This window comes from Cololabis saira, chromosome 19 (genome assembly GCF_033807715.1).
Source record: "Cololabis saira isolate AMF1-May2022 chromosome 19, fColSai1.1, whole genome shotgun sequence".
NCBI lineage: Eukaryota > Metazoa > Chordata > Actinopteri > Beloniformes > Belonidae > Cololabis > Cololabis saira.
The window spans coordinates 35,736,070-35,762,446 of NC_084605.1; the positions used below are offsets into that span (position 1 = coordinate 35,736,070).

Sequence of the window (26,377 nt, forward strand, 5' to 3'; positions counted from 1 at the left end):
GTTGAAATAAAATCACTTATAGCAGTTTGCAGCACCTCTGTTAACCCCTCATCTTCCACTGTTTATCGGCCTGCAGTTCATCGCTATCCACTTGGTATAACAGACTTGCGCATGCGCGCGGCGCTCTCCTCGAGTGTAGTAGGGAAAGAGCGTTGCTGTGGCAACATCGTTGCTGCGCTCCCGACCGGGTGCTATGCGTTTATATGGCTAAAATTGAGCTGCTTCGGTGGTGAGCAGTCCTTTACACAAAGAACATGTATCACTCTACCTTTATCAATGGTGCCGTCGGGGCGTTTTAGAAATGTAAATTCCCCATTCACTGGACCAACAACTTCGACCTGCTGCTCCATTTTCTCTTCTCCGCTACTCACCGCGTCTGTTAACCACGCCCACACACAGGGACAGCCAATCAGCGTCCACCTCAAGGTTGTTTTCCAGCCCACCGCACAAACACAGATTTCAAAATAAAGGCAACTCGCAAACAGAAAAAGTAAAATTAGATTTTAAAGAATAGATTAAGCGATTAAAAAAAACATAACGCGCTAAAAATGCCTGTAAATACTTATTCGTAATCAATGCACTAATTTGACACCCCTAATTACAATGTCACGAGGAGAGCAAGACCCAGTACAGGCTCTTGGTAAATGCATCGAGGAGATTCATGACTGGATGGGCCACAACTTTCTCCAGCTAAACAAAAAACAAAACTGAGGTAATTGTCTTTGGAGCCAAAATATATAGCTAAAAACCACCAACCAAGCCAGAAATCTGGACTTGGAAAAAGTAGTCATCTTTACAGGTTTACCTAAAAAAACAATCAGAATTCTGCTGCTGAAGTCCACATTAGGACCAAAACAATGGACCACATCAGTCCAGCTCTGAGGTCTTTACACTGGCTGCCTGTCCATCAGAGGATAGACATTAAAGTTCTGATGCTGGTTTATAAAGCTCTGAATGGTTTAGGACCAAAATACGTCACTGACCTCGTGAGCCAGTATGAACCTTCCAGCCTCTTCAGGTCATCTGCATCTTGTTATTTATTTATTTATTTATTTATTTATTTATCAGTTCCAAGAGTCAAAACCAAACATTGACTGTGTTTCCATGCATCAATAACCCTTTTAAAACCTGAATATTGGCAATAACCCAAATTTGCACGGCCATGTAAACACCAATAACCCCTTTGAATAACACGAATTTGCTCATATTCGGGTTTTTAAAAACCCCAATATGAGCCCTACTCCTTTTAAAACCTGAATATTGGGTCATGTAAACGCCAAACGGAATATCCCCATCAAACGGAACAGGAATTACTTTTCTGCACATGCTCTGTTCACAAGGAATCCTGGTCTTTTGAGTCCAGGAAGTTCTTATAAACACGGAGAAACACAAGACCAGGAGGAGACTAATCACTTCATAAATGTAATGAAGGATATGAACATTTCTGCATTTGTAGACGGTAGAAAGTACCGGGATAGAAGATTTACAAGACGGTGAGCGAAAAGTTGCGCGAAGCAGCATTTGTTTTGAATTTGGATACAGGAAGAAGAAACAGAAATGACGGGAATTGAGTCATGACGTTCTCCGTGCGTCGCTGGTTTGATCCAGATATCCCAAATGATTAATTACCATGTATACAGGGATAACCCTGTTTGCTCACGCATGGAAACGATTATTCCGAATGTTTCAGTAACCGGAATATTAGCAATAACCCGAATTTTGACTGCATGTAAACGTAGTCATAGAGAAGCTGCATTCAGGTTCTATGCTCAACATGTCTGGAACAAACTCCCACAAAGCCTCTGATCGGTTGAAGACACACCTGTTTTCAGCTGCATTTGAATAAACTTCAAAGATCTACGCTGATACTTTTATGCTTGAGTTTCAAAACGTGTTGCTATTTAAACTATTGTTTTTATTTGTTGTTCTTTATTTATTTCTTTAAAATATAAGCCAGGATTTTTATTTATTAATTTGTTTCTATATGTGATGATGTTTTAATGTCATTTTAATGCCCCTTGAATCACCGTGTTGTGCTATGTGCTATAATTGTGCTACACAAATTAACTTGCCTTGCCTTGAATATTTTTTCCCCAGGCATCAGAATACACCAACAGCAGGTCCTACTTTAAGATTATTCAAAAAACATTAAGTGATAGATTTTCTCTTTCTTTTCCCTCTTATTTGTAAAACAACAGCATAAAAAATTTGATATTTTTTAATAAAGAAGGTAAAGCAAAGTCTGTGTGGGGTATCTTGATACATTTTCTCTAACAATGCCACAAAAACACATTGAAAAAGGTTGGTACAGCTCGATTTACTGCACTCATTTGTTTACTTTTTTTCCATGTATTCTTCCCTTCAAACCAATCAATGTAATAACTATAATCTTGATGGACTGTGGCAGTGAAGGTTAAGTGCAATGGTTTTGTGGAGAGGCACTTTAGCATCACTCTTTGCTTTGACACAGAGACAGTTTGTGTATGTTTTAGCACTTTACCTCACTAATGGCTACATAGTATCTGGGCTGCTGAAAACCTGGTGCATTGTCGTTGCGGTCTCGAACCACAATGCGGACCTCGTGCAGGATCACGGTGCCGATCAACTCGTTCGTGCACTGAACCTGAACCACGATGGAATGGATATATGACGGAGGCTGCAAAAGAGAAACATAGTTACATATAAACACAGTTGGAATGTTGATCATGCAGTTGTACGATAGAGTTACACAACACACCAACACTGGTCACGTTTGGCATGTGACTACCATCCCCTGTATTTAAAGTATGAATATGCCTGCGTGAATTCTACCAAAAATTCTGTCTCCCCGAACGATGTGGGAAAATGTATTATGGTCGGATGAGACAAAAGTTGAACTTTTAGGTCTGAGCCAATACGAAGCATCATCCAAGATGGACATGTTTGGATATCTTTGGATGTTTTTCAGAGAAAATGGAGTTTACATTTTCAGAGTTATCAAAAAAAAAATGTAAGATGCAGGAGATTTTCAGATATCGATTTCTGTCAATACCAAATAGAAGAAAAGTCAACAGAAAGTTTTTTAGACTCCTTCAACTTTTATAGTTTGTTAAATTTTACACTTATCTCAAAATGTAATAAGTTCTGGTTTTTTTTTTCCCCCTTTCCAGGTAATCAACACCCACGTATTCCCAATGATGAAGTGGTAACAAGCTTTTGTAGTGTTAATTTTGAAGGAATGGAAAATATATTAAATAGAATAATAATATTCAATTAACAGGTATTCAAAAAGAAAAGATTTTGCTTCTAATAGCTGGTGTTGTTCAGCTATGTTTTGGCAAATTCCCTGCAGGCTGGCTTGTACTTTTTTTGGTTCGGAATAGCTCTTCTCTGGGATGTCTACAATAAGAGGACTGATTGGTAGATTGCTGCACTTCTGATTGCGCTTCTATAACTTCTCCAATGTTTTAAAAAACTCTTGATTAGATGTTATGCCAAGTTCTGCATAACGGATGAAGAATGCATCCTAGTAACCCCACACAGGGATTCTTACTGTTCTTACTCGTGTTGCATGATACAATATCACACAGCTTGTACGTCTGATTTAGGATCACATTCTGAACTGACACAGTATGTCTTAATAGTGGATGTAAAAATCCACCTGGTACAATGCACAACTTTATAAATGCAGCTCCTTGAGGTAATTAACTAATGGAAGCACGTGTGCTTTCTGGAGACTATCAAGAACCTTCCAGTGACAGTGTATCCAGTGGGAATGCAGACAGACCTGTGGGGGATTAACACTTACATGCACCATGACCTATGACACCATGTGTGGAGGCGTGTGCCTTCTCAGTATCTATTCAAGCAGTTTTATCAAGCTGCATCTATGGCTTGACCAGGCCATATTATTTCTTATTTATTGGATCCTTTCTTTCTCCTATCTATGTGAAGGAAAACGATGTACTGAGCACAGTATGTCAACGTTGTAAAGATGGCAATAGCAACTGTTTTCTGCTTGTTTCCATTGGATTCTTAAAAGTTGACTTGTTATGCAATGCACCAAAGCAACAGATAAATATTTGTTGTTGCTGGTGTTGAAAAACTAAAAATGGCGAATGGGGAAATGCACAGACTTAGCTTTGATCATGTGGTACGTCTGTCACTACCTGATGTGAGTCGCTACCCAATTTGAGTCACACATGCGCAGTCGCGTCCAACGTCAGGGAATGTCATGCTATATAAGGGTATTGATGCAAAAAATCTTTATATTATTTTTAGCAAAAAATATTTATATTATTTTTAGCAAGCATAGCTAAGCATGATAGCCAAATTACCTTTCAAGATGTAATTACTCATAGAACGAGTAATCTTCCATTTGTCAGCTTTTCCCAAACTGGGATGGAACTTTCCGGATTCCATGTAGGCATGGAGATGATGGAAAACATTAAAGTCGCTCATTTTAATCAATAATCGGGTAATGACAATACTACTTCTCCACTGAGAGAATGACAACACTACTTCTCCACTGAAATGCACATGTTGGACGCGACTGCGCATGCGTGACTCAAATCGGGTAGCGGACTCACATCAGGTAGTGACAACGTCTTCTATAGTTTCTTTTTTTCTTCTTCTCTGCACTGGCTTCTTGCAGCACTTCCAGATCAAATATTGAAGTGGGAATTGTGGAGCCCATGTGGAGGGTGTGGGCTAGTTTTAATCCAATTCAGTGTTAACATGCAGGGATTAGCTCAACTTCATCTGCATCATCATTAGTGTGATTTCAGTCAGTGCCATGATCGAAATTTGTTTCATGAATTCAATGAGTCACATCATAAAATGAGGGAAAACTGTTTTGTTCTGTCAACTTCACTGTTATCAAAAAGTGAACAAAACAAAAGGAGGCGACACCATCTAAAAAGAAAAACATAAGTGTTCTTACATCTCTATCCAGAAGCCGTCCAGTGCTGTTTAAGTAAAGAGTCTGTGTGGAAGGATCAAGGATCACCCAGTAGTCGTTGTTGTCCTTCAGTGACAGAGAGATGGTACGATCTGGACCCTCAGCCATACCATTTATCTGCATGTTCTCCACCAACAGTGTTCCTGGATTAAAAAAAAAAAAGAATAAATAGAATAACCTTACAGCAATTTCAGAACTTGTATAAGTAGAACAGCATCCAATTTGGTTTTGCACTTTGAAAAACACTCCAAAAGCAGTTTGGTCATTTCATCAATTCACAGTATTAGTGAAAGAAAACAATGCAAAGCCATTTCAAAGAGAAGCCTGTTTTTCTTCATTCATAATTAATTATATACCTAGAAATTATGTTTGTGTTTGGAGCCAGAGTCAAAGGTAATGAGACATGAAGCACACAGACACAAACACAGACTGAAAGGACAGAATACGTTAAACCAAGTAAAATGTAATTCTGTAAAGCAGTCCAGCCTTTTTATCTGATATACCAATACCTGCTCCTAAGACAAACTGGAACAGAAAATAAATTATTCTAGTCATAAAGTCTGCCACAGAACACAGAATGTCTCATTAACCTCATCATATTACTATAATTCGATTTTAAATGCAGAAAAAAACTTTGGAACAAATAAAAGGAAAACACAAATGATAAATATGGAAAATATACAAATAGAAATGTTTAATAAATGAACACAGCCAGCTCTGTATATTAAAGGGGACCTATTATGGCATCTAATACCTATTTTAAACAGGTCTTAAATGTCTTAAAAACAAGCTTTTGATTGTTTTTGCTAAATAAATTAGAAATTCGGCCTCTGAGCCATGTCTTTATCTTCCCATTCCCTAACCTCATTATCTATGCAGGATTCTGAGTGGGCGGGGCTATGATAATGAGGCTCTGTGCTGATTGGCTGCCTGAATGACGCGATACACCGCTACCAAAAAATGGCGGAAGCTCCGGCCGGCGGAGTTAGTTGTGGGCGTGGTTTCACGCATCAGAGGCCAACCGATGTAAATCGCTCCCGTCGTTACGTAACGAAAGGGAGCAGAATCTGAACGGCTCGTAGATCCACATCACACTGGACGGATCATCCGGGCGGCTGTACAGACACTGCAGAATCTGGTTGCTTTCCTCCTTCTCTGAGTTGGCAGGCTGAGGGGAGACCACTTTATATATGTTAAAGCCAGAGAAAACCTGTTTTTTCATAATAGGTCCCCTTTAAGCATTTTGGGAATGGTCAGAGATGGTAAGTTTCATTTCAGAATATAAAGACGGGTCGCTGCATTAGTTACTGAGATGTCTTAGCTTTAGAGTCGATTGGCATTGACAGTAAAAACAAAAAAACTCAAGAATTTACAGCCTGTTTGAATTATTCACTTCATCTTTAATTCAGGCAGGTGATATCATTAACTGTACAGCTGGATTTCAAGTGCACTCGAGAGGAAGGTGGACAACCACGACGATGCAACCCACAGGTTGGCGGATAATCATTTCTGACCCTGAGGTTTTTCATTTCCCGTCACCATCATGAGTTTGTGTGTGGCTCCGATTTGTCCTCCCCCTTTCTCCATCCCTCCACTGGAGAGAAGGTGCAGTGGCAGAAATGTGGTTTAACTGTCAGTCTTGTGTGTCTCTTAATTTATTTTTAATGAGGTTAAAGCCCAAAACATATCTCTAATGCACTCTTTGGCCATGACCAAAACCCAACCTAATATCTCATCGTGTAACTCTCAGACATATATAACCTCATAGTTGTGTATGAGTGTGAGGTCATGAGGCTTAAAAATTGTGTTAAAAAAGAAAAAGGATGTTGCAGATGGGTCTTGCACACTCTAATATCTGCTCACAGTGCACAGAGAACACCTCTGATAATTATATGCATGCTTTATGGTTTTGTGCACCTGTGCAGAAATTTTGGCTGGACGTATGTGAAGACTTATCCACATGGCTCAATTACAGAATTCCATTGTGCCCCACACTAGGTCACCTGGGAGACATCCACATGGAACCTAACTTGGTAAACTTGGTTCTCACTGTTTTATGTATCGCAAAGAAAATCCTTTTTATAAACTGGAAACAAAAGTCTAATCTATGTATTAATCAATTAAGGATTCACACATCCAGTGTGATGTGGCTTGACGTCCCCGACCCCCCCAGTCTGGCCTTCAGCAGGAGGGTCCCCCCTTATGATCCAGGTCCTGGTCCAGGTTTCTTCCCTCCTAAAGGGGAGTTTTTCTTGCCACTGTTTGGCTTAAGGTTTTTCTCCCACTAGGGGAGTTTTTACCTGCCATTGTTTATATAATATTTGCTCGCGGGTTCATGTTCTGGGTCTCTGGAAAGCGTCTAGAGACAACATCTGTTGTATTAGACGCTATATAAATAAAATTGAATTGAATTGAATTAAGGAATCTTTTGTCAGATCATATCAGTAAGAAGATAATGTCTGCTCCACTGAACATCATTCGGCAGAACCGCATTCTCTCTGGTCCCTATTTATTGGCTTCATCACCTAGTGGGGTCGGGTGGGTGGAGATGTTGCAGCTCTGGGGTTTGCGTGCCCTGGCATCTGTGGAGCCCTGCGGCTTCTTGGGGTGTCCGCTGTGAGGAGGGTGGGGTGTCGTGGGGCCAGGTCACTCCCCATGTGGGGGGTGCGTGGCAGCTGTGGAACTCATTCTCAGGCTTGTTCTCTGTCGTGGTTATGAATACAGGTCTGCTTGTACCATGTCCCGCTCCCCACTGGGTGCTCCGTAGAGATGCACTGATCGATCGGCAACCGATCGGAATCAGCCGATAATGCCCCTATCGGTTTTTATCGGCGTTCTCAAAATAATAGTTCAAAGCAGGCCGATCCGATGACATTTACAACAACAACCCGCGCATTCGTTCCCACATCCCAGACCCAGGTCTCTTAAGGGGGCGTCCTCGCCGGTATGGGAGTTTTACAATGTCCGAATAGATAGGACAACAAATTTGCAGTTTGCAAAGTGTGTGCAAAGGAAATACCCCGAGGAGGAATGTTATAAAATAATAATTTCAACACAACGAAGCTGATAAGACATTTGAAAGTTTCTCACACGAAGGAGTATATGAGTTTTCAGTTGGCTGCCGCTAAGGCAGAGAAACAACAGGAGCGTGCAGCAACGGCGCTAACTCAGCTGTAACACCTGTAACAGAGAACTATAAATGACAGCAACCACAGCAGAAAAATAAAGAAATACATCCTAAGGTAATGGATTCATACGTCCTGATCATCAGCCGCTTTTTGTTTTAGAAGACATCGGGTTTAAACGTGTCATTAGCTGCTCGGATCCACGGTACACGGTACGGTGGTGGCGGAGGGAGGGCACAAATAAATAAATAGAGAGTCTCATACAATGATGAGAAAACTGGGTCTATATGCTTCTTGCCTGTTGCTGCTGGTACCTCTGAGTTTATAAAAAACACAAAAAAAAGGAAGAGAGAGAGAGATCGGTTAACAGGAGAGCCTGGAAATAATTTTATCCCTGAAGAGTGTTTGACCGCCAGCTCTTCAGAATGCTTTATTTTGCATCCATTAATCATATCATCCCATAGAAATCCCCATTTACCAAACTGCAAAAAAGTATAAAAAAAAAGCGAGTTATAAAGTCTAAATGTTGATATTTGGCTAAAGATACCCACAACTCTAAAAATGTGGGGTTTTAAGTGCAGCACCCACTTGGTGCTGTTATATATATATATATATATAAACTTAGACAAAATTGCTTCTGTGGGTTTCAATGATTAGTTTGTGCATATTTTGTAGGGGGTGGATCAATCATGCTTGAATGTAAAAAATGTGTGAAGAACAGCATTTCCTGTGCCTCCAAAGTGATGCTTGATTATTGTCATTCAGTGGTAAAACCTTGCTAAGATTCGTATGAGTAAATGTGAGGACAGGAGGTACTCTGATATCAGTGACAAGATAAGAATTAATCTGGTGAAGAACATGTGTTGCACTCTGGGTTTTGGGCTTTTATATCAATGAATCCCCAGTGCCGTTTCTTGAGCTGAAATAGCAGGGGAATTTGCAATTTGCCTTAATTCTAGGCCAACATTTCACTATGAATACTTAAACACATACTATAATTACGTATGCTCTATGGAGAGCTGTTATTGCAGTCCATTTTTTTCTCTCTCTTTCTTAAAGTAAGTATTGCTGGCTAACTGCAACAGCTTTTTTCTTCCCCCTTCTAAGCAAAGGAGGCAAGTGGCAGCGCTCCCTGAATCTCATTCTTCTGGAAGGTTTCTGCCCAGTTAAACGGGTGCTTTTGCCTTTTTACCCCCTTCCCCTCAGGAAGTCGGGTAGCCTATTAGATAATATATTTGAAAAGCTTTGCATGCAGTCGGACATTTGAATATTAACATTAGTTTGTGATTTTTTATTTCTGGCATATTACTGTCTTGATGTCCAAAACCCACACAGCATTTTTAACTTTAACTACTTTTTGTAGTTTTTTTTTTTTCATTTTATTCTTTTTTATACTACGATTACTAGAACTGGATAATGATGAGTACACCAACAAATTCCAGATAATTGCCCATCTGGCCCACACTTTGCAGCTTGCTTTAAAAGATGCAATGAAGCACCCGAGATTTGAATCCACCATACTGAAGGCAAGACGTCTGGTTTATGTTGTAAGGAAATCATCAGTTGCAAATGAACAGATGGTAAAAAGATGTGGCGAAACCCTCGTATTTGACTGCCCAACATCCTGGAATAGTACCCTAGATATGATCCAACAGCTCCTTGAGACAAAAGGAGACTTCGACATGATCCACTGGCCGGTGCCTCTCACCCTTCTTCTCCTCTCTTCTTCCCTTATTCTCTTGTCCATTTCCATTTTTATTTATTATAAGTATCTCATAGCTATCATTTTTGTCCATCGTTCCTGTAGTTTCTTGTGCTGGCCCCCCTTTTTTCTCTTTTGTGCATGTTTGCAGGCCGGAGCTTCGAGAGCTGCGTGCTGGCCTGTGCTATTCTTGCGCATCAGCTGGAAGAGAGAAGCAGCTCGAGCTGTAAGGTCATAAATTCTCCTAGTGTAATAACAAAATACATGGATGAGGTCCAGCAAGGAATTGTCTATGAAAACAAAGTGGATTTCTGGAAGGCAGTGGAAGCTATTTATCACAAAATTGCCCCAATAGTGGTGCACCTGGTAGTGCAGCCGTCTCACAGCAAGAAGGTCCTGGGTTCGATTCCTGCTGGGGACGCTGTGGGCGCTGAATGCGTGTTAAGTTCCACCACGACTTCAGTGCCCAGTGGGGTTGGTGAAAGGGCCTTTCTGTGTGGAGTTTACATGTTCTCCCCGTGTTCCCTTGGGTAGCTAATGTGAGCTACCCTCACAAAAACATGCACCCAGTCCTGGGCTATACTGCCCCCTCTGGCCAAATGGGGTGGGGAGGATCTGGCCGGAATAACGTGATCCTTCCACGCGCTACGTCCGGCTGGAGAAACCCCACCCTGTCTGGTGAAAAGAAGCTGCCTGCTCACTCCTCAGGTTAAGGAGGAGACCTGAGCTCAGTGCAGGAACTCCCGGGGTTGGTAGAGGGAGCAATGCCCAGGACTGTTAGGTAGGAGCACTGGGTGATAAAATGGGGGAAAAAACCGGGGATAAAAAAATATTAAAAAAAAAAAAAACCTACAGTGGCATTAATAAAAGAATTACAATAGTTATGAATAACGTCTCATACTGCAATTCACCAATATGGGTCAGTGTAGGATCATTCACCGATGCATTAGCTTTGCGCAAGAGGCAGATCACGTGACCAAGCCAAAGTGAGACAGCTCCGTCGGCTACCGGCACGGTCAATTTGACACACTAGCACCAATATAACAGCCTCCCCGAATGACAACCACACAAATAAATAAACATTGGCATAAAGAAAAAAGTGTATAGTCATTAACTAAGTTACATGTCCATGTTTCGTAAGACGTGCTAGATGATAAACTAACAAAACAAATGAGCAGATTACCCTGATATCGGTACCCCAATAGCTCCCGTTACATATGAAATATAAACAACATCCACTCATTACGTAACTTACATCACCGCAGACGCACACTGTTCTACAAAGAAATAAGACCGCCAACGACCGGTAGAAGACCAAACTCCACCAATTAATTACACTGAAGTCTTTTCGAACACACTGCGCATTTGCAAAAGGTCAAGCACAGCACTCAGCCTTTCTTCCCCTTTGTGGCTGCTGTAACCTACATGTGGAAATGAAATAATTTCAGTGAATTTGCAGAGTAGAAAAGAGCACATTCCTTTACTATGGAGGCAGCTCCCTGCGTTCACCTTCCAGTTTTCCTCTTTCTCCAGTTGTTTTTCAGCAGTTACATTCAGAAGGATTTCAGCAGATGCTTCAGCTCAACTTCTATATATTTTTTTTTCATTTTGTCTCTCATAGTTGAGATATACCTGTGATGAAAATTACAGGCCTCTTATCTTTTTGAGTGGGAGAACTTGCGTGGGAGCTGGACATTTTAATCCTGATTTCATTCTCCAAGTGCGTTTGTCTCATCTGCCAGTCTACCATGACAATACCAAAGACGGGAAATGTGGAGCGGCATTTTCGGACTGTTCATGCAAAATATGACATCAACTTCCCGCCGAAAAGCGAGTTGAGAAAGAGAAAGGTGAGAAAGAGAAAGTTGTCCGGACAGCAGCCATTTTCACACAACATACTTTGAAAGCGAAAGCCGCCACCGAAGCATCTTTCCGTGTGAGTCACGTCATCGTTAATAACAAAAAGTCCTTCCAAGATGGAGAGATGGTAAAAGAGGCATTCGTTGAAGCAGCTGACTCATTGTTCCGAGACTTTAAAAATAAGGCAGAAATATTATCTTCAATCAAAGCTCTGCAACTGTCACGAAGTACAGTTACACAACGCTGTGAAGCCACTTTGAATTGTTGCTACACAGTGACGTGAGATGGCTTAGTCGAGGGAAGTTCCTGCAAAGATTTCGAGAGCTCTGTCCGGAGATTAAGGACTTTTTCTTGGTAGCTGGACATGCAGAATACGAGCAACTAAATGACGGCCAGTGGCTGTTAGATTTGGCATTTTTAACCGATCTGACAAACATGCTGAATGATCTTAATCTAGAGCTGCAAGGAAAAGACAAAACGGTGATCAATATGATCAGCTCGGTTAATGCTTTTAAGTGAAAGCTGCAACTTCTCTCCTCAAAGCTGAAGCGCCATGATTTGGCAAATTTCCCGAACCTGGCGTCAGAGCTGGAGACGCAGTGGAGGGGCCTGTGTGCAACTTGACAGTGCACGCTACATGGAGCTGATTGACAATTGTCGGTCAGTTTGATGAACGCTTTCAAGACTTTTCTTTGCCCGAGCCAGTCGCTACATTGATGTGCTCTTCCTTTTCGAGAAGATGCTGACTAAGTCACTGGCATCAAAAATTGCGATGATGTTTCACCTGAAATCTTCCGTGGTGGAAGATGAGATCTTGACTCTTCAAGCCGACATTGAACTGAACCTCAGAGCTCATGCAAAGTACTGGACCTCACTCACAGAGGTAAAGTACCCCAACATGAGGAAACGTGCTACCTCCTTGACTGCATTATCCCAGTGAGTCAGCATTTTCTCACATGAAGATAATTAGGAACAAGTACCGTTCCAGCATGACTGATGAACATGTGGAAGTGTGCTTGAGGCTGCTGTCAGCAGTTACTGTCCGGACTATGCATCCCTGGCTGGTTCAATTCAGTGCAAGTCATCAAAGTAAACTCAGATAATTACAAAAAATGTTCATAGTTATTTATGTTGTGTTGCACAATATTGGCTCATACGGTTTTGCAAGGTACATCATTATACATTGTACATATAAAGAATCTTCAATATATTTGAAAATAAATGTATGTTTTGCATTTTTGTAGTTCATTGTGACTTGGTCATTTTATAAGTAGTTTGCATACTGAAAAAGTGTGGGGACCCCAGTGCAATACATGTCAGCCTGGTAGCTGAGCTGTGATGTCATCAAGAACAAATGTATCCTGCTGTTCCAACTGCAGAAAAAAAACATGCCCTCCTGTGTCCTCCAAAGTATGTTCTCACGACTCGTACTTGGCAGGTGTGGACTTCCCAAAAACGCAAATCCTTGCTTGCGTTCTTGGCAACTGAAACACAGTCATGGACTTTCAAAATAAAAACAGGAACTAGAATACAAAATTAAATCCAAAAAAGTAGAAGGTGAAAACACCAAGACTGTAAACCATGACAACCTATTCCCAGAGTACAGCTGGGATGGGCGTGGCCAAGGACAGGATGAAACAGCTCAAGAAATAAGATGTATGGATTTGACTTTGTGCAACTCCAAATCACAAGGCGCCGATTACAAAACCCTGCCCACTGCATTATTAATCAAAAACAGAGTTCCATCTTTTAGCACATTATCACAGACTCATAGTCTGCAGACATAATCAAACATACGTGTGTGCCTGAGTGTGTCTGTCTGTGTGTGCAGGAGATAAAGTGAAAAGCGATATTCAACAAAAGACTTCACTTAGCACCTGCCCTTTAACATGTAAGCAAACAAAGATCGGAACACGTATATTTTAATAGACACAAGTGAAAAAAGCTAGTTTCCAATTTTTTTTGCAACCTGTCCCCTCACCAGAGTGTGTGTGCGTGTGTGTGTGTGTGTGTGCGTGCGTGCGTGCATGTTTTAGGAGAGCCTGAAAAAAACAAAATTTATGGAGCCAAAGTTTGAATATTAGAAACGAGAGAGAGAGAGAGAAAGTTAGATGAGAAGAAAGAAAGGATCCAGCAGGAATCAGATTGTGTTTGGTTGTGTGTGCATGCTAGAAATTGTCATATTTTCCGCCCATGTACACATCCGAGAGCGTGCACACGGCAACATAAACGCACACGCACTAAACAATCTCATATCTGATCTGCCAGATATGAAACTGGGTCATGGCCTTCTGTGCTACCATGGAAACCATCTGAAATGCTTTACTACTTTAAATAAATAAGGACATTTAATGGAATTGCTTTCTTTACTGTCTTATGGATATCTAGATTCTGCTTTTCCTACTTCTGTCTTCCAAAATGAATTAAAAAAACACAGGTAAAGTAAAGTAGAGGGAGATGATACTCCCACCACCTTGTGCTACTGTATCTAATTTAATAACCTAGACCATCAAATATAAATGGGCTCTTTTCATAGTGACCTGACTGTATATGATGTGTGACTGAATACTGCACCCAGCAGCACTTCATTAAATGGGCATTTGTATTAAAGCACACAGGGAGAACTGTGTGTGTGTGTGTGTGTGTGTGTGTATATATAGTCTTACTCTAATACATTTTACACTGTGACATGAGTTTTTTTTTTGGTTTGTTACCAATATGCCCATTTAAAGTTTAAATAACAGTTATAGAGATTAAATTAACGTAAATTATAAATTACAATGACTATCAAACAATTAGTTTGGGTGACACTACAATGTAGTATGGTGTCTATCGCAGGTTTAACTTTTGTGTTAAGAAAACCTTCTCCGTCTCCGGGCCTCCCGGGGGGGGCGGGGCCGTGGACGTGGGGGTCCCACCCGGAGGGCCCGGCCCTGCCTGGGTGGGGGGTGGCTGTCTGCGCTGGGGGGGCATTGCTGCCTTGGTCCTCCGTCGCTGGGCGGGGGCCAAGTGCCCCTGCGGATGTGGGGACTCCGGGACCCTAGGGGTGTCCGCCGGGGTGGCCTCGGGGGGGGGGTGGGGCCGGGTCCGGGGAGCGGGCCTCCCCTGACCGGGGGGTGCACGGGCGGGCGCGACGGCGGGGTGGCACCATTCCCAGGTATCTATGTCTTATGTTGTCAGTATGAATGGGAGGATGTTGGACCGTTTCCCCCTCCGTCTGGGGGCTCCGGCGGCGCCGGGGGCGCCCTTGGAGGTATGGTGGGGCCCTTGCCCGGCTCGGGGTGCCGGCCCCCGTCTACTGGACGGCCGGTGGGGGGACGCGGGTGTCTTATCAGGGCCGGCTTTGCTGGTCCTGCTTCCTGGCTTCGGCCTCCGCTCCCCCTCTTGCCCCCCCTACACGATTCATACGCACATAGGCGAAAGGTCCGGGTCGTGGGGGGCACTGTCCCGCGGGGCCTGGCACTCCCCGCCTCACGGTTTTAACAGCAAAATAGACACTGCACATTCAACACTTTATAAATACACTTGACAAGGACACGTAGTTCGGGAGGGGGGGGGGGGCGGTGTCAATCGATACTTGGCCCTCCCTCCTCCCTGTTTTTATGGCATTAATCACATGCACTCAACACAAGGGGCGAGAGGGGGTCCCACATCACCCGCGTTCCCTCACCGGCCTGGGCCTGGGACGGGTGGGTCGGGTTACCCGGGCCTGGCGGGGCCCGCCGTGCAGCCTGGGGTGCCTTCTGGCGGTGCTGGACCCCCCCGGGGAGGGGGAAACGGTGCGTGATTGTATGTCTGTGTCGGTGAGAATGCGGTATGGAAGGGTCCTGCCATGGAGGATTTGGGCCTCCATTGGCAGGACATCAAAAACTTAATAATTTATCAATATTATATTATACAAAGATGGTTATTATTATTATTATTATTATTATTATTATTATTATTATTAGTATTATTATTAGTATTATTATTATTATTATGTATAGTATATTATATTATTATTAGTATAGGTATCGGATAGGTGAATGGATGAATGAATGGGATGCCTGGGTCTGGGGCCCTCCGTTGTCGGGCCTGCGCGGGTGTCGCCTTGTTGGGGGGTTCCCTCTCTCCGGGCCCGTCTCCGGTCCCCCACGCTGCCTCTACGGCGGGGCGCCCCTCTGGTCTTGGAGGGCCACTTTCGTGGGGGACGGGTGCGCCTGCCCGCGTCGGCGGCCGGGGCGGCTCTGTCTCTCCGGGCAGGCTGGCCCCCTGCCGGGTGGGGGTCGTTGGCCTGAAGGGTGAGGGCCTCCTGGCCGCGTGTCCGGCCCGGACGGGGTGGCCGGGGATTGCCTGGGTCGCGGTCCGCCGCCGCGGGATCCCTGGCTGCTTCTTTCCGCGCCGTGGGGGCCCCGCCCGCGGGCCCCCTCGGCCGCTGCCGGGTGGGGGGGGGGGGCCTCGCAGGCGGTGGGTTGCCTCCCTCCTACTTCTCCCCTCTGTGGGGTTGCCGGTGGCCTGGGTTCCGGGCTCTTCCTTGTCGGCCTCTGGTCTCGCGGGTGGCGGGGTTGCTCCCCCCCCTCCCCCACTATAGATACACTTCAGGTGGAGCTTTGTTTGGTTTATTACACACACACACACACACACACACACACACACACACACACACACACACACACACACACACACACATATAGTCATTTAGTCACATGCATACACACACACACACACACACACACACACACACACATGCATGATCATATACATACACACACACACACACACATATAGTCATTTAGTCACATGCATACACACACACACACACACACACACACACACACACACACACACATGCATGATCATATACATACACACACACACACACACATAGACATACACACTGGCTTGTTCACCTGCATGCTGGCTCTCTAGTTTTTGGGTTTAGGTAGCGGTAGCGATAGCTTAGCTCAGACTGCGATCAGATCTCAAGATTTAGGTCGATTGCTGTTCGTGTTTTGGATGGCTCCGTGCCGGTTTCGTGCTTTGTTTGTGGTTTTTTGTTGCAGATTTCCAGTGCTTGACGTGTGTCTCCGTGTGTTCCTGCTTCCTGGATTGGCAGTGGATGTCGTCACCCCCCCCACCCCCCAACCCCCCCCCCCCCCCCCCCCAAAAAAAAAAAAAAAAAAAAAAAAATCACTGGGTTTGTATGTGTATATTTATGTATGTGTACGCATATGTGTGCGTATATATATGTATATATTACATATAGTAATAATGCACATATATACACTTTTGGTTTCTACCGTCATGGTATCAATCAATAATATGTGTGCAGACAAGGTAAAAAAAAAAAAAAAAAAAGAAAACCTTTTATAAATAAAACAACTTTTCATGTTAGGGACTCGCTAGCATGTTGCTGACACTCCACGGCTAACAACGAGAACGCGCATCCGACAGTGTGTGACGTAGGACGTAACTCCGCCCTCTGACTGAAACACCTATAGTAAAGGGACTCCCGTTGTTTACCATCTTCTTGACACCTGTGTAAATAAATTCTGACTTGATTTGAATGAAAGAAGTTGTCTGTGCTTATTTTACACATATTTGTCACAATCGCTGGTTGCAAAGGTCTGTGTTCGAGATCCTTCCTTCACTATTATCCTGTAGAATAATTTACCTTGAGACTGATCTTTGCTGTTTAGTTATCATTTTCCTGATTACATCAGGTGGTGCCCCACTTTGATTAAGTTATTTTGATAATTCAATTTGATAAATAATCATTAAGGATTGTCCTTGACAATCATTAGTAACTCTTCGATAACTGAACCAGCCCCCCCTGTGGCACAACATATATATATATATGTAAACATATAAGGTAAACATTGTGCAAGAAAAGAAGAAGCACAAAGAGCAATTAAAGGACAAAAGAAATAAGAGAGGTGGACAGAGACTGGATGGTAAGTAATCATAGAAATAAGGAAGATTATTACAAAAAGAGAGCAATTGAGCACTATAGTGCATTGATATATTTTTTACGGGACATTAGCTTAACTGAATGTGGTTACACCAGCACGCCATCCAGGTATGAGCCATCACTGAAAAGTAATCATCACATCAACCTCCTCCCTGAGCTCTTAGCAGGGGCAATAAAGGGGGATCGGAGACAAGCAATACTCTAAAAGAGAGAAAGAAGACTTCAGTCATTTCTATTTGGAGAACAAACAGTATGACTTCAAAGCATCTTTTCTCTTCTTTGTTTCTGTTTTCAACAGTGACTTACATGAGGGTTAGCAGCAGTTTGCCTACCTGTAATGTACAACTACAGTACATGAGTTTTTCTTCAGACTTTTATCAGGCTGCTTTTTTTACTTTGTGTCACTTCACAAAGAAACTTTACCAAACAATCATCCCAGACAAAAACACTGAGGACAAAACCCCCCAACAAAAACTAAGCATTCCCTGCATGCTCCTTGCATACACTGTACAGTGAGGACTTTTACATAGGAGGAACAAATCCACCGGGGCACAACGCAACGCGGGAGAAACAAGCGCCTCAGGACAAAACTCATCAGTCCGCCTGCATCTCCAGGAGAGAGAGAGAGAGAGAGGGAAAAAGCTGGAAGAAAATACACAAGATAAAACGAGAGGGGTGCGTGAATGCCCGAGACCAAACAAGAGGTGCACGCGCACACGAGACCAAATGAGGGGTGTGCATTATCAAACAAGGGTTGCTTGTGTGCAAGATCGAACTGGGAGTGCAGACACGCGCTGGACCGAATGAAGTGCACTGGGATGGAAAGTGAGTTTTATGTCAATGGAAAAATGTCATAATTCCTAGGAATGAATGTGCTGCAGAGGAAGTGTAAAACCTGCGAGCTCAGGATACAGCAAGTTCTCTAAAAGAGCAAAGTCAGATTTTTCAGAGCTGCAACCAAATGAATTTGGTCAGGGTAGATATTGGGATAGACACCAGTAAATGCAATCATGAAGAGCACCAGCAAAGTGACTTATTTAAGAAATGTACAATCTTGCTCTACTAATCTCTTTTCCTATTGGTAATAATGATAAATTATTTAGTTTTTTTTATTTTTTGTTTTGTTTTTTTAAGATCCACAATAGTGAATACCTTTGTATTCACTTAATACACTAAAGCAGGGGTCGGCAACCTTTTTGACATGGAGTGCCAGTGTGAAATTTTCTTGTGAATGAATGTGCCATAATCAACAGCAGGCTAAAACAAAGTTACATTAAGGTATGACACAAAATACAAAAACATTTCCAACACACCTGGAATTATATTCTATACAGGCCACATGCAAGCATATTTTACAAGCATCAGAACAGCTTGTCCTAAAAAAAGAGGAAAATTCTTGACGCGGACGAGTGAGGGCGCATCGCGCCCAAACCCTCTAGGGCAGGGGTCGGCAACCTCAGGCACGCGTGCCATGATTGGCACGCGGCGGCATAATCATTGGCACACTGGAAAAGGCCCGCTCGGTTGGTCTCAGCAAAAAATGTCCGCGGTTTCCGCGGAACGGGAAAAAAAAAATAAAAAAGTAGGGTTACGGCGTAGGTTCTGCGTCGATTTAACGCAGGACCATAAATCAGCCTTCACAGACAGACAGCCAGGACGCGGCAGCAGCAGAAATGAAGAGGAGCGGCAGCTCAGTTTAAAACACATTTTTGCAGCGGGACAAAAAAGCAGCAGCACTGCTGTGTTGCAGGTAGGCTGTGCAGAGATGAGTGTGGGCTTGCCACCCACCCCTTGAAATACGGAATTGTTACGTAATTGGGAATTAAAAGTTGCGTTCCGTATTGAACCAATACGGAACCCCTTTGCGCTCCGTTGCCTAGTTAAGCCTCATTTATGGTTCCGCGTTAAATCGACGCAGAGCCTACGGCGTAGAGTACGCGGCGATCCGCAACGTACGGCGTAGGTTCTGCGTTGGTCTGACGCAGACCATAAATCAGCCTTTACCTCTCACTGCTGCTAACTGCACCGACACGCGCGGCTTTAAACAAAAAAAAAAAGTCAAGTCAAGATGTCTCCAGAGGCTCCAGACACCCCACCTCGTCCTAAAAGAGGAAACAGAGGTCTCCCGGAGGTGTGTCAGGCAGCATGCTGCAGGAACCTCCACAAACGTAATATAACGTCACAGAGGAGCCAGGCATCTGTTGCACAGTTCCTCATACCTGAAACATCCCCTGAGCTTGATATGGTGTGATACGGGACATTTATTATGCTCTTATTTATTGGTCATAATATACAAGTGAAGGTCGGAAAATAAGAATATATTGCTAAACTTAATTAGTTTCAGTAAATTCAACTAAAGGTGAAACAAATATATTATTTCCCACTACATGCAAAGTGAGATATTTCAAGCCTTTATTTGTTATAATTTTGATGATTATGGCCCACAGCTAATGAAAACCCCAAATAAAAAATCTCAAAAAATTTGAATATTTTATGAAATCAATAAAGAATTAAATAATCAAAATTATAACAAATAGTTCAGTGGAGCTCCTCATCACTGAACTTTGAGCAGACCTGTTCGGAGTTCCACACCACAGTTCTGAAAGACAAGGAGCTGCTTGTCTTTTGTCGTTTTGTCAATTAATTTAGGTGTGAAAGGGGGATTCTGGCCATTGTAGAAGTTTAAGATATGATAACTTGATTTCAAGATTTATTCATGCATGAAGAATTACCCATGATGATGAATGCGTGTTATTATGTTATCAAAATGCATCATTCTTTGCAAAAATTCTGATTTTTTGTGTGTATTCTTGCATTGATAAAAGATGTTATTATGGAGCTTTGAGACCACCAGAATGCATCATTTTGAGTCTATTTTTCAAAATTTTCCGGGGGGGCATGCCCCCGGACCCCCCTAGAGGGTTTGGGCGCGATGCGCCCTCACTCGTCCGCGTCAAGAATTTTCCTCTTTTTTTAGGACAAGCTTTTCTGATGCTTGTAAAATATGCTTGCATGTGGCCTGTATAGAATATAATTCCAGGTGTGTTGGAAATGTTTTTGTATTTTGTGTCATACCTTAATGTAACTTTGTTTTAGCCTGCTGTTGATTATGGCACATTCATTCACAAGAAAATTTCACACTGGCACTCCATGTCAAAAGGGTTGCCGACCCCTGCTCTAGGGGGGTCCGGGGGCATGCCCCCCCGGAAAATTTTGAAAAATAGACTCAAAATGATGCATTCTGGTGGTCTCAAAGCTCCATAATAACATCTTTTATCAATGCAAGAATACACACAAAAAATCAGAATTTTTGCAAAGAATGATGCATTTTGATAACATAATAACACGCATTCATCATCATGGGTAATTCTTCATGCATGAATAAATCTTGAAATCAAGTTATCATATCTTAAACTTCTACAATGGCCAGAATCCCCCTTTCACACCTAAATTAATTGACAAAACGACAAAAGACAAGCAGCTCCTTGTCTTTCAGAACTGTGGTGTGGAACTCCGAACAGGTCTGCTCAAAGTTCAGTGATGAGGAGCTCCACTGAACTATTTGTTATAATTTTGATTATTTAATTCTTTATTGATTTCATAAAATATTCAAATTTTTTGAGATTTTTTATTTGGGGTTTTCATTAGCTGTGGGCCATAATCATCAAAATTATAACAAATAAAGGCTTGAAATATCTCACTTTGCATGTAGTGGGAAATAATATATTTGTTTCACCTTTAGTTGAATTTACTGAAACTAATTAAGTTTAGCAATATATTCTTATTTTCCGACCTTCACTTGTATATTATGACCAATAAATAAGAGCATAATAAATGTCCCGTATCACACCATATCAAGCTCAGGGGATGTTTCAGGTATGAGGAACTGTGCAACAGATGCCTGGCTCCTCTGTGACGTTATATTACGTTTGTGGAGGTTCCTGCAGCATGCTGCCTGACACACCTCCGGGAGACCTCTGTTTCCTCTTTTAGGACGAGGTGGGGTGTCTGGAGCCTCTGGAGACATCTTGACTTGACTTTTTTTTTTTGTTTAAAGCCGCGCGTGTCGGTGCAGTTAGCAGCAGTGAGAGGTAAAGGCTGATTTATGGTCTGCGTCAGACCAACGCAGAACCTACGCCGTACGTTGCGGATCGCCGCGTACTCTACGCCGTAGGCTCTGCGTCGATTTAACGCGGAACCATAAATGAGGCTTAACTAGGCAACGGAGCGCAAAGGGGTTCCGTATTGGTTCAATACGGAACGCAACTTTTAATTCCCAATTACGTAACAATTCCGTATTTCAAGGGGTGGGTGGCAAGCCCACACTCATCTCTGCACAGCCTACCTGCAACACAGCAGTGCTGCTGCTTTTTTGTCCCGCTGCAAAAATGTGTTTTAAACTGAGCTGCCGCTCCTCTTCATTTCTGCTGCTGCCGCGTCCTGGCTGTCTGTCTGTGAAGGCTGATTTATGGTCCTGCGTTAAATCGACGCAGAACCTACGCCGTAACCCTACTTTTTTATTTTTTTTTTCCCGTTCCGCGGAAACCGCGGACATTTTTTGCTGAGACCAACCGAGCGGGCCTTTTCCAGTGTGCCAATGATTATGCCGCCGCGTGCCAATCATGGCACGCGTGCCTGAGGTTGCCGACCCCTGCACTAAAGGATTAATATTGATTCCAACACAGACAGCTGAACCTTCCAGAAAACACCTTTTGGGCGGTTTTCTTGTATTTGATAAAACACACACTTACCATCCAGTTTTAATAAATCACATAAGATTTAGTCTTTGAATTAATAGCAAGAGTTTGAGATTACAGTGTTTATTGTGGCCATTTTAAACAAATGCAGCTGGTCATCAATCAAGTCTGGAAACAGAATCCCATCCTTTATATGAATATATCGCTCTGATTGGCCACTTGATTTATAGATTGCGTGACATATTAAGTCTTATCCTGGCTGCCCTTTTTCATTTGAAATGTTCTCTGCACTAATCTGTGACATGCACATTTTTACCCAGTAAAATAGGTGCATGTGCAGCATGTTCATTTTCCAGCAGATGCACCCCTTTCATTTAAAATCTCACCCACGATCATTCATTTGGGCTTTGTACATTTCCATCCATTTTTTTATCCCCTTTGCCACGTCAAAAGGGGAGACTTTAATGTACACATTCTGGAACGTTTCTTTTGATCTCCAGGGTTGTAATTCCAGAAGATCCTTCTAAGTCTATTCCTCCTTCTAATACTCCTTTTTACACCTTTTTCTTCCTTCACCGTTCAAGAAAATGGAGGGTAGAGGGGACTTATTCCACCATTAACAGGTTTTTTCTGTCATTTCTGTGACCAAACGTTCTGTAACTCATATCTTTCTAATCTCCCCACCTTCCTTCCCCCTCACCTCATCTTTCCTCCCATCTTTCGCTCTCTCTTTCTAAACACCATCCCAATACAATCACCCCCGAGCAAGAATTTCTATTGAACCCAAACACCATTTCACAGCTGTAGAGCAATGCATGGCATTATGAATACAAATGAATTCAGCGCTGAATTATTCTTCAGCCTTCTTAGCAGGAATACAGTGAGAACATGCACAAACAAATTGTGTAAATACACATTTAACACTTAGACGAATGAATCATGCATGAGCATGCAGGCATAATGTTGAAAAACCTACTGACTCACATACATATGCTCTCGCTCTTGCCTTTCTCCACTTTTGCTTTTCAATATGCTTTTGTGATACATTTTTCACTGCTGCTGATGATAAAAATATTGTTTTTTTTTTCCCACATTCATGTTTTGAACACGTTACTGATGTGTCTGCTTTTGTGGACATGCAATTCCTTCTCTAAAGAGTGATGTTAAACTCAAACTGTATTTTGCCTTAACAGTATTAATCATTTTCTTGGCAAAACGAGAAGTTTAACATTTGCTCAGCATGTCTTTCAACACTTGGATGGGCAGCATTGATTTGAATATTCAAATAAAACATCCTCTCTGACATAATAATTATGTTGAACTTTGAATGTTAAGTTTTCTACTCCTGCCAATCCTCTCCTGCTCTTTCTAGTTCTTGAGCCCACCCGCCCCCCTCCCCCAGTTCTCCGTTAACTGATACATATTCAGAACCAAAATACTAAAATTACATCTACCAACACCATTTAATTCGGCCTTTTCAGTTTTCTGACTGGACATGACCTTGCTAAATTTTCACAGTATAAAATTGGCATTACACCCGGGAACAACACTGGATTGCATGCAGATGTTAATTTGTTTTTTGTCTTCAAGTCATTTAGCTGGGGCTCATAGTTTCCAGAACTTGGTGTGAATTGGTGAATTGTCTTGATGAAACCCTCCTTCATTGATGTATGAATGCCAGAGGCCTTGAAATGAAGGACATCCTTCTGTTCCAGTCCACTTATTGTGTAGTGATTCCAGGAAATTACAGTGGTGACATAAAGAAGTGAAAGACCACTAGCACAACCCCCACCCCCTAGTGTTTTTCAAACACTGATCCGTAAGACCTCGTCTCTCCTGCAGTGTCATGTTCACCAATCTTTTTGTCTCGGTTGCTTCATCTCGAGGACTGACATCTGATAACGCTATTGCTAAATTTAGGGAAGCCATCCCTCATCTTACTACAGTGGAACATAGTGAAGTAGTCGAAGCCAGTGACCTGGGTTCTACCTCTGCAGATGTTGATTTCCTTGTTAGTAACACTGAAGATTTGCTGCACTCAGCTTCAGATGCAGTTGCTCCTTTGAGAAAGATGGTCTCTAACCATAGGAGCTTATCTCCCTGGTATAATTCGCATATCCCCATTCTGAAACAAAAAGTGTATAAAATGGAAAGGAAGTGGTAGTCTTGTAAGTCTGTAGACGCTTATCATGCATGGAAAGATAGTCTAATAGTATATTAAAAAAAGCCCTACGCAAAACTAGAACAGCTTATTGGTGTCGTTGATAGAGGATAATAAAAATAAACCATGTTTTCTGTTCAGCACTGTAGCCAGGCTGACAAAGAGTAACAACACTATTGAGCTGTGCGTTCCTGAAGCTCTCAGTAGTGAAGATTTTATCAGTTTCTTTAACAGTAAAATCATCAGAATTAAAGAAGAAATCAATCAGGCCCACCCGGCATTAGCTGTTGGCGTTTCTTCAGCTTTAGCGACTTCCTTAGGCTCTGACTTGACTCTAGACCAGGGGTCTGCAACCTTTATTATCAAAAGAGCCATTTTGCCCCCACTCCTACAAAAAAAATTGTCCGGAGCCGCAAGAAATAACAGAGATTTTAAACGTTTTCATCTTTTATTTATTTTAACTGTTACAACCCCTAAATATAATACTGCTCCACCCGCTGCAAGAAGGAACGCTACCGCAGGTCCTTCATCCCCACAGCCATCAGACGCTATAATAACCAACTGTAGCCACCCGAGTGCAATAACCTGTTTCTCTGAAAGTGCAATAACCATCTCCCTCTAAATACCTCACTGGTATTTTTGCACATGTATATCTTAATATCTTTTTTTGGGTTTAGTATTTCTTTTGTACATTGCTTATTTTTTATATTGCTCTTTTTTAATTATTTAGCTATTTATTGTTTCTTTTTTTTTTTTAGGATATACTTTTTTTATAGCTTTTCATACTTCGTGTGTATTTTTGTAAAATTGTTGAGAGTGTGTATGTTTGCTGCTGCACAAGTAAATTTCTCCTCTGGCGGATTAATAAAGTTTATTCTATTCTATTCTATAATAACAGAAGTGCAGTGTGCATTTGTAGGCGTACTTTGAAATAAATTAAACTGAATCGTACTATCTCAGTCTATATTTTTCTAAAAGTAAAATAAAAACTACCCCACTTTAATATAAATAAAAAATTTAGCTGCAGTTTAGCAGCTTTAAAAATAAATATAGAAATTAAAAATTTTCTTTTAAAATAATATGACTAAAAATTGATTCAGAAATATAATTTATTTATGTTCAGGTTTTTTTTCAAGGCCAAAGGGAGCCGCTACAATGAAGATGAAGAGCCGCAGGTTGCAGACCCCTGATCTAGACTGTTTTGATCCTGTAGACCTCCCTGAGCTGACCTCACTCGTCAATAGAGCTAAATCATCCACGTGTGTGTTAGACCCCATCACGACTCAACTACTCAAAAATGTTTTTCCTCTCATTGGTACGACAATACTGGCCCAGATCAACTTAAAGGAGCTTGAGGCCGGATTGAGGCAGGATTTATGAAAAAAATCCGTATACGTTTTAAGTTTTCTAGTAATAATGTCAGATGAAGCGTTCCAAACCCAAAAGAATGAGCCCTCTAGTGTATCTCTCCGTTGCCTTGAACAGGTTGTGTGCTGCAAAATGTGCTGCAATTCGGGCCCAAATTTCCCGCGCTGTCCTGTGGATGTGACGTCACATGACGCTGCATGTGCGTTCTCCCCGTTCTCCCGTGCCGGCTTCGCTGTTGGCTGCAGTACCCCCGACGGCCGTCGTGGTGAAGGGTGGCGCTAGAGAGTCTCATTTCTTAAAAGGAGCCTCATGCTCCTTTAACTCTAAACTTAGGTTATGTGCAACAGGTTTTTAAAGTTGCAGTAATTAAACCTTTACTTATAAAACCCTATCTTGGCTGTTTTGTCCAACCGGATATTCTGCCCGGAAGTAGCAACTGAGATTGATTTTTCTGATTGGTCAGTCAGTTACCAATCAGAAGGCTAACAAAGGGTCAATTATCTGCAGTTTCAAAACCTAATTGTATTTCAACTACTGATTTTATCTATTGGTCTTATTTCTTTATTTTTTGTTTA

The 26,377-nt window shown here is 42.3% G+C and overlaps 1 protein-coding gene across 1 annotated transcript in view; it reads right to left on the minus strand.

Annotated features, from left to right (window-relative positions):
- LOC133419473 (protocadherin-15-like) overlaps positions 1–26,377 on the minus strand; it is a 447,680-nt gene that overhangs the window by 287,378 nt on the left and 133,925 nt on the right. Inside the window, exons 5-6 of the mRNA XM_061708668.1 lie at positions 4,922–5,082; positions 2,501–2,656 (exon numbers count right to left, since the gene is read on the minus strand). Of these exons, the coding sequence (XP_061564652.1) occupies positions 2,501–2,656; positions 4,922–5,082 (317 nt within the window). The remainder of the gene's footprint in view (positions 1–2,500; positions 2,657–4,921; positions 5,083–26,377) is intronic.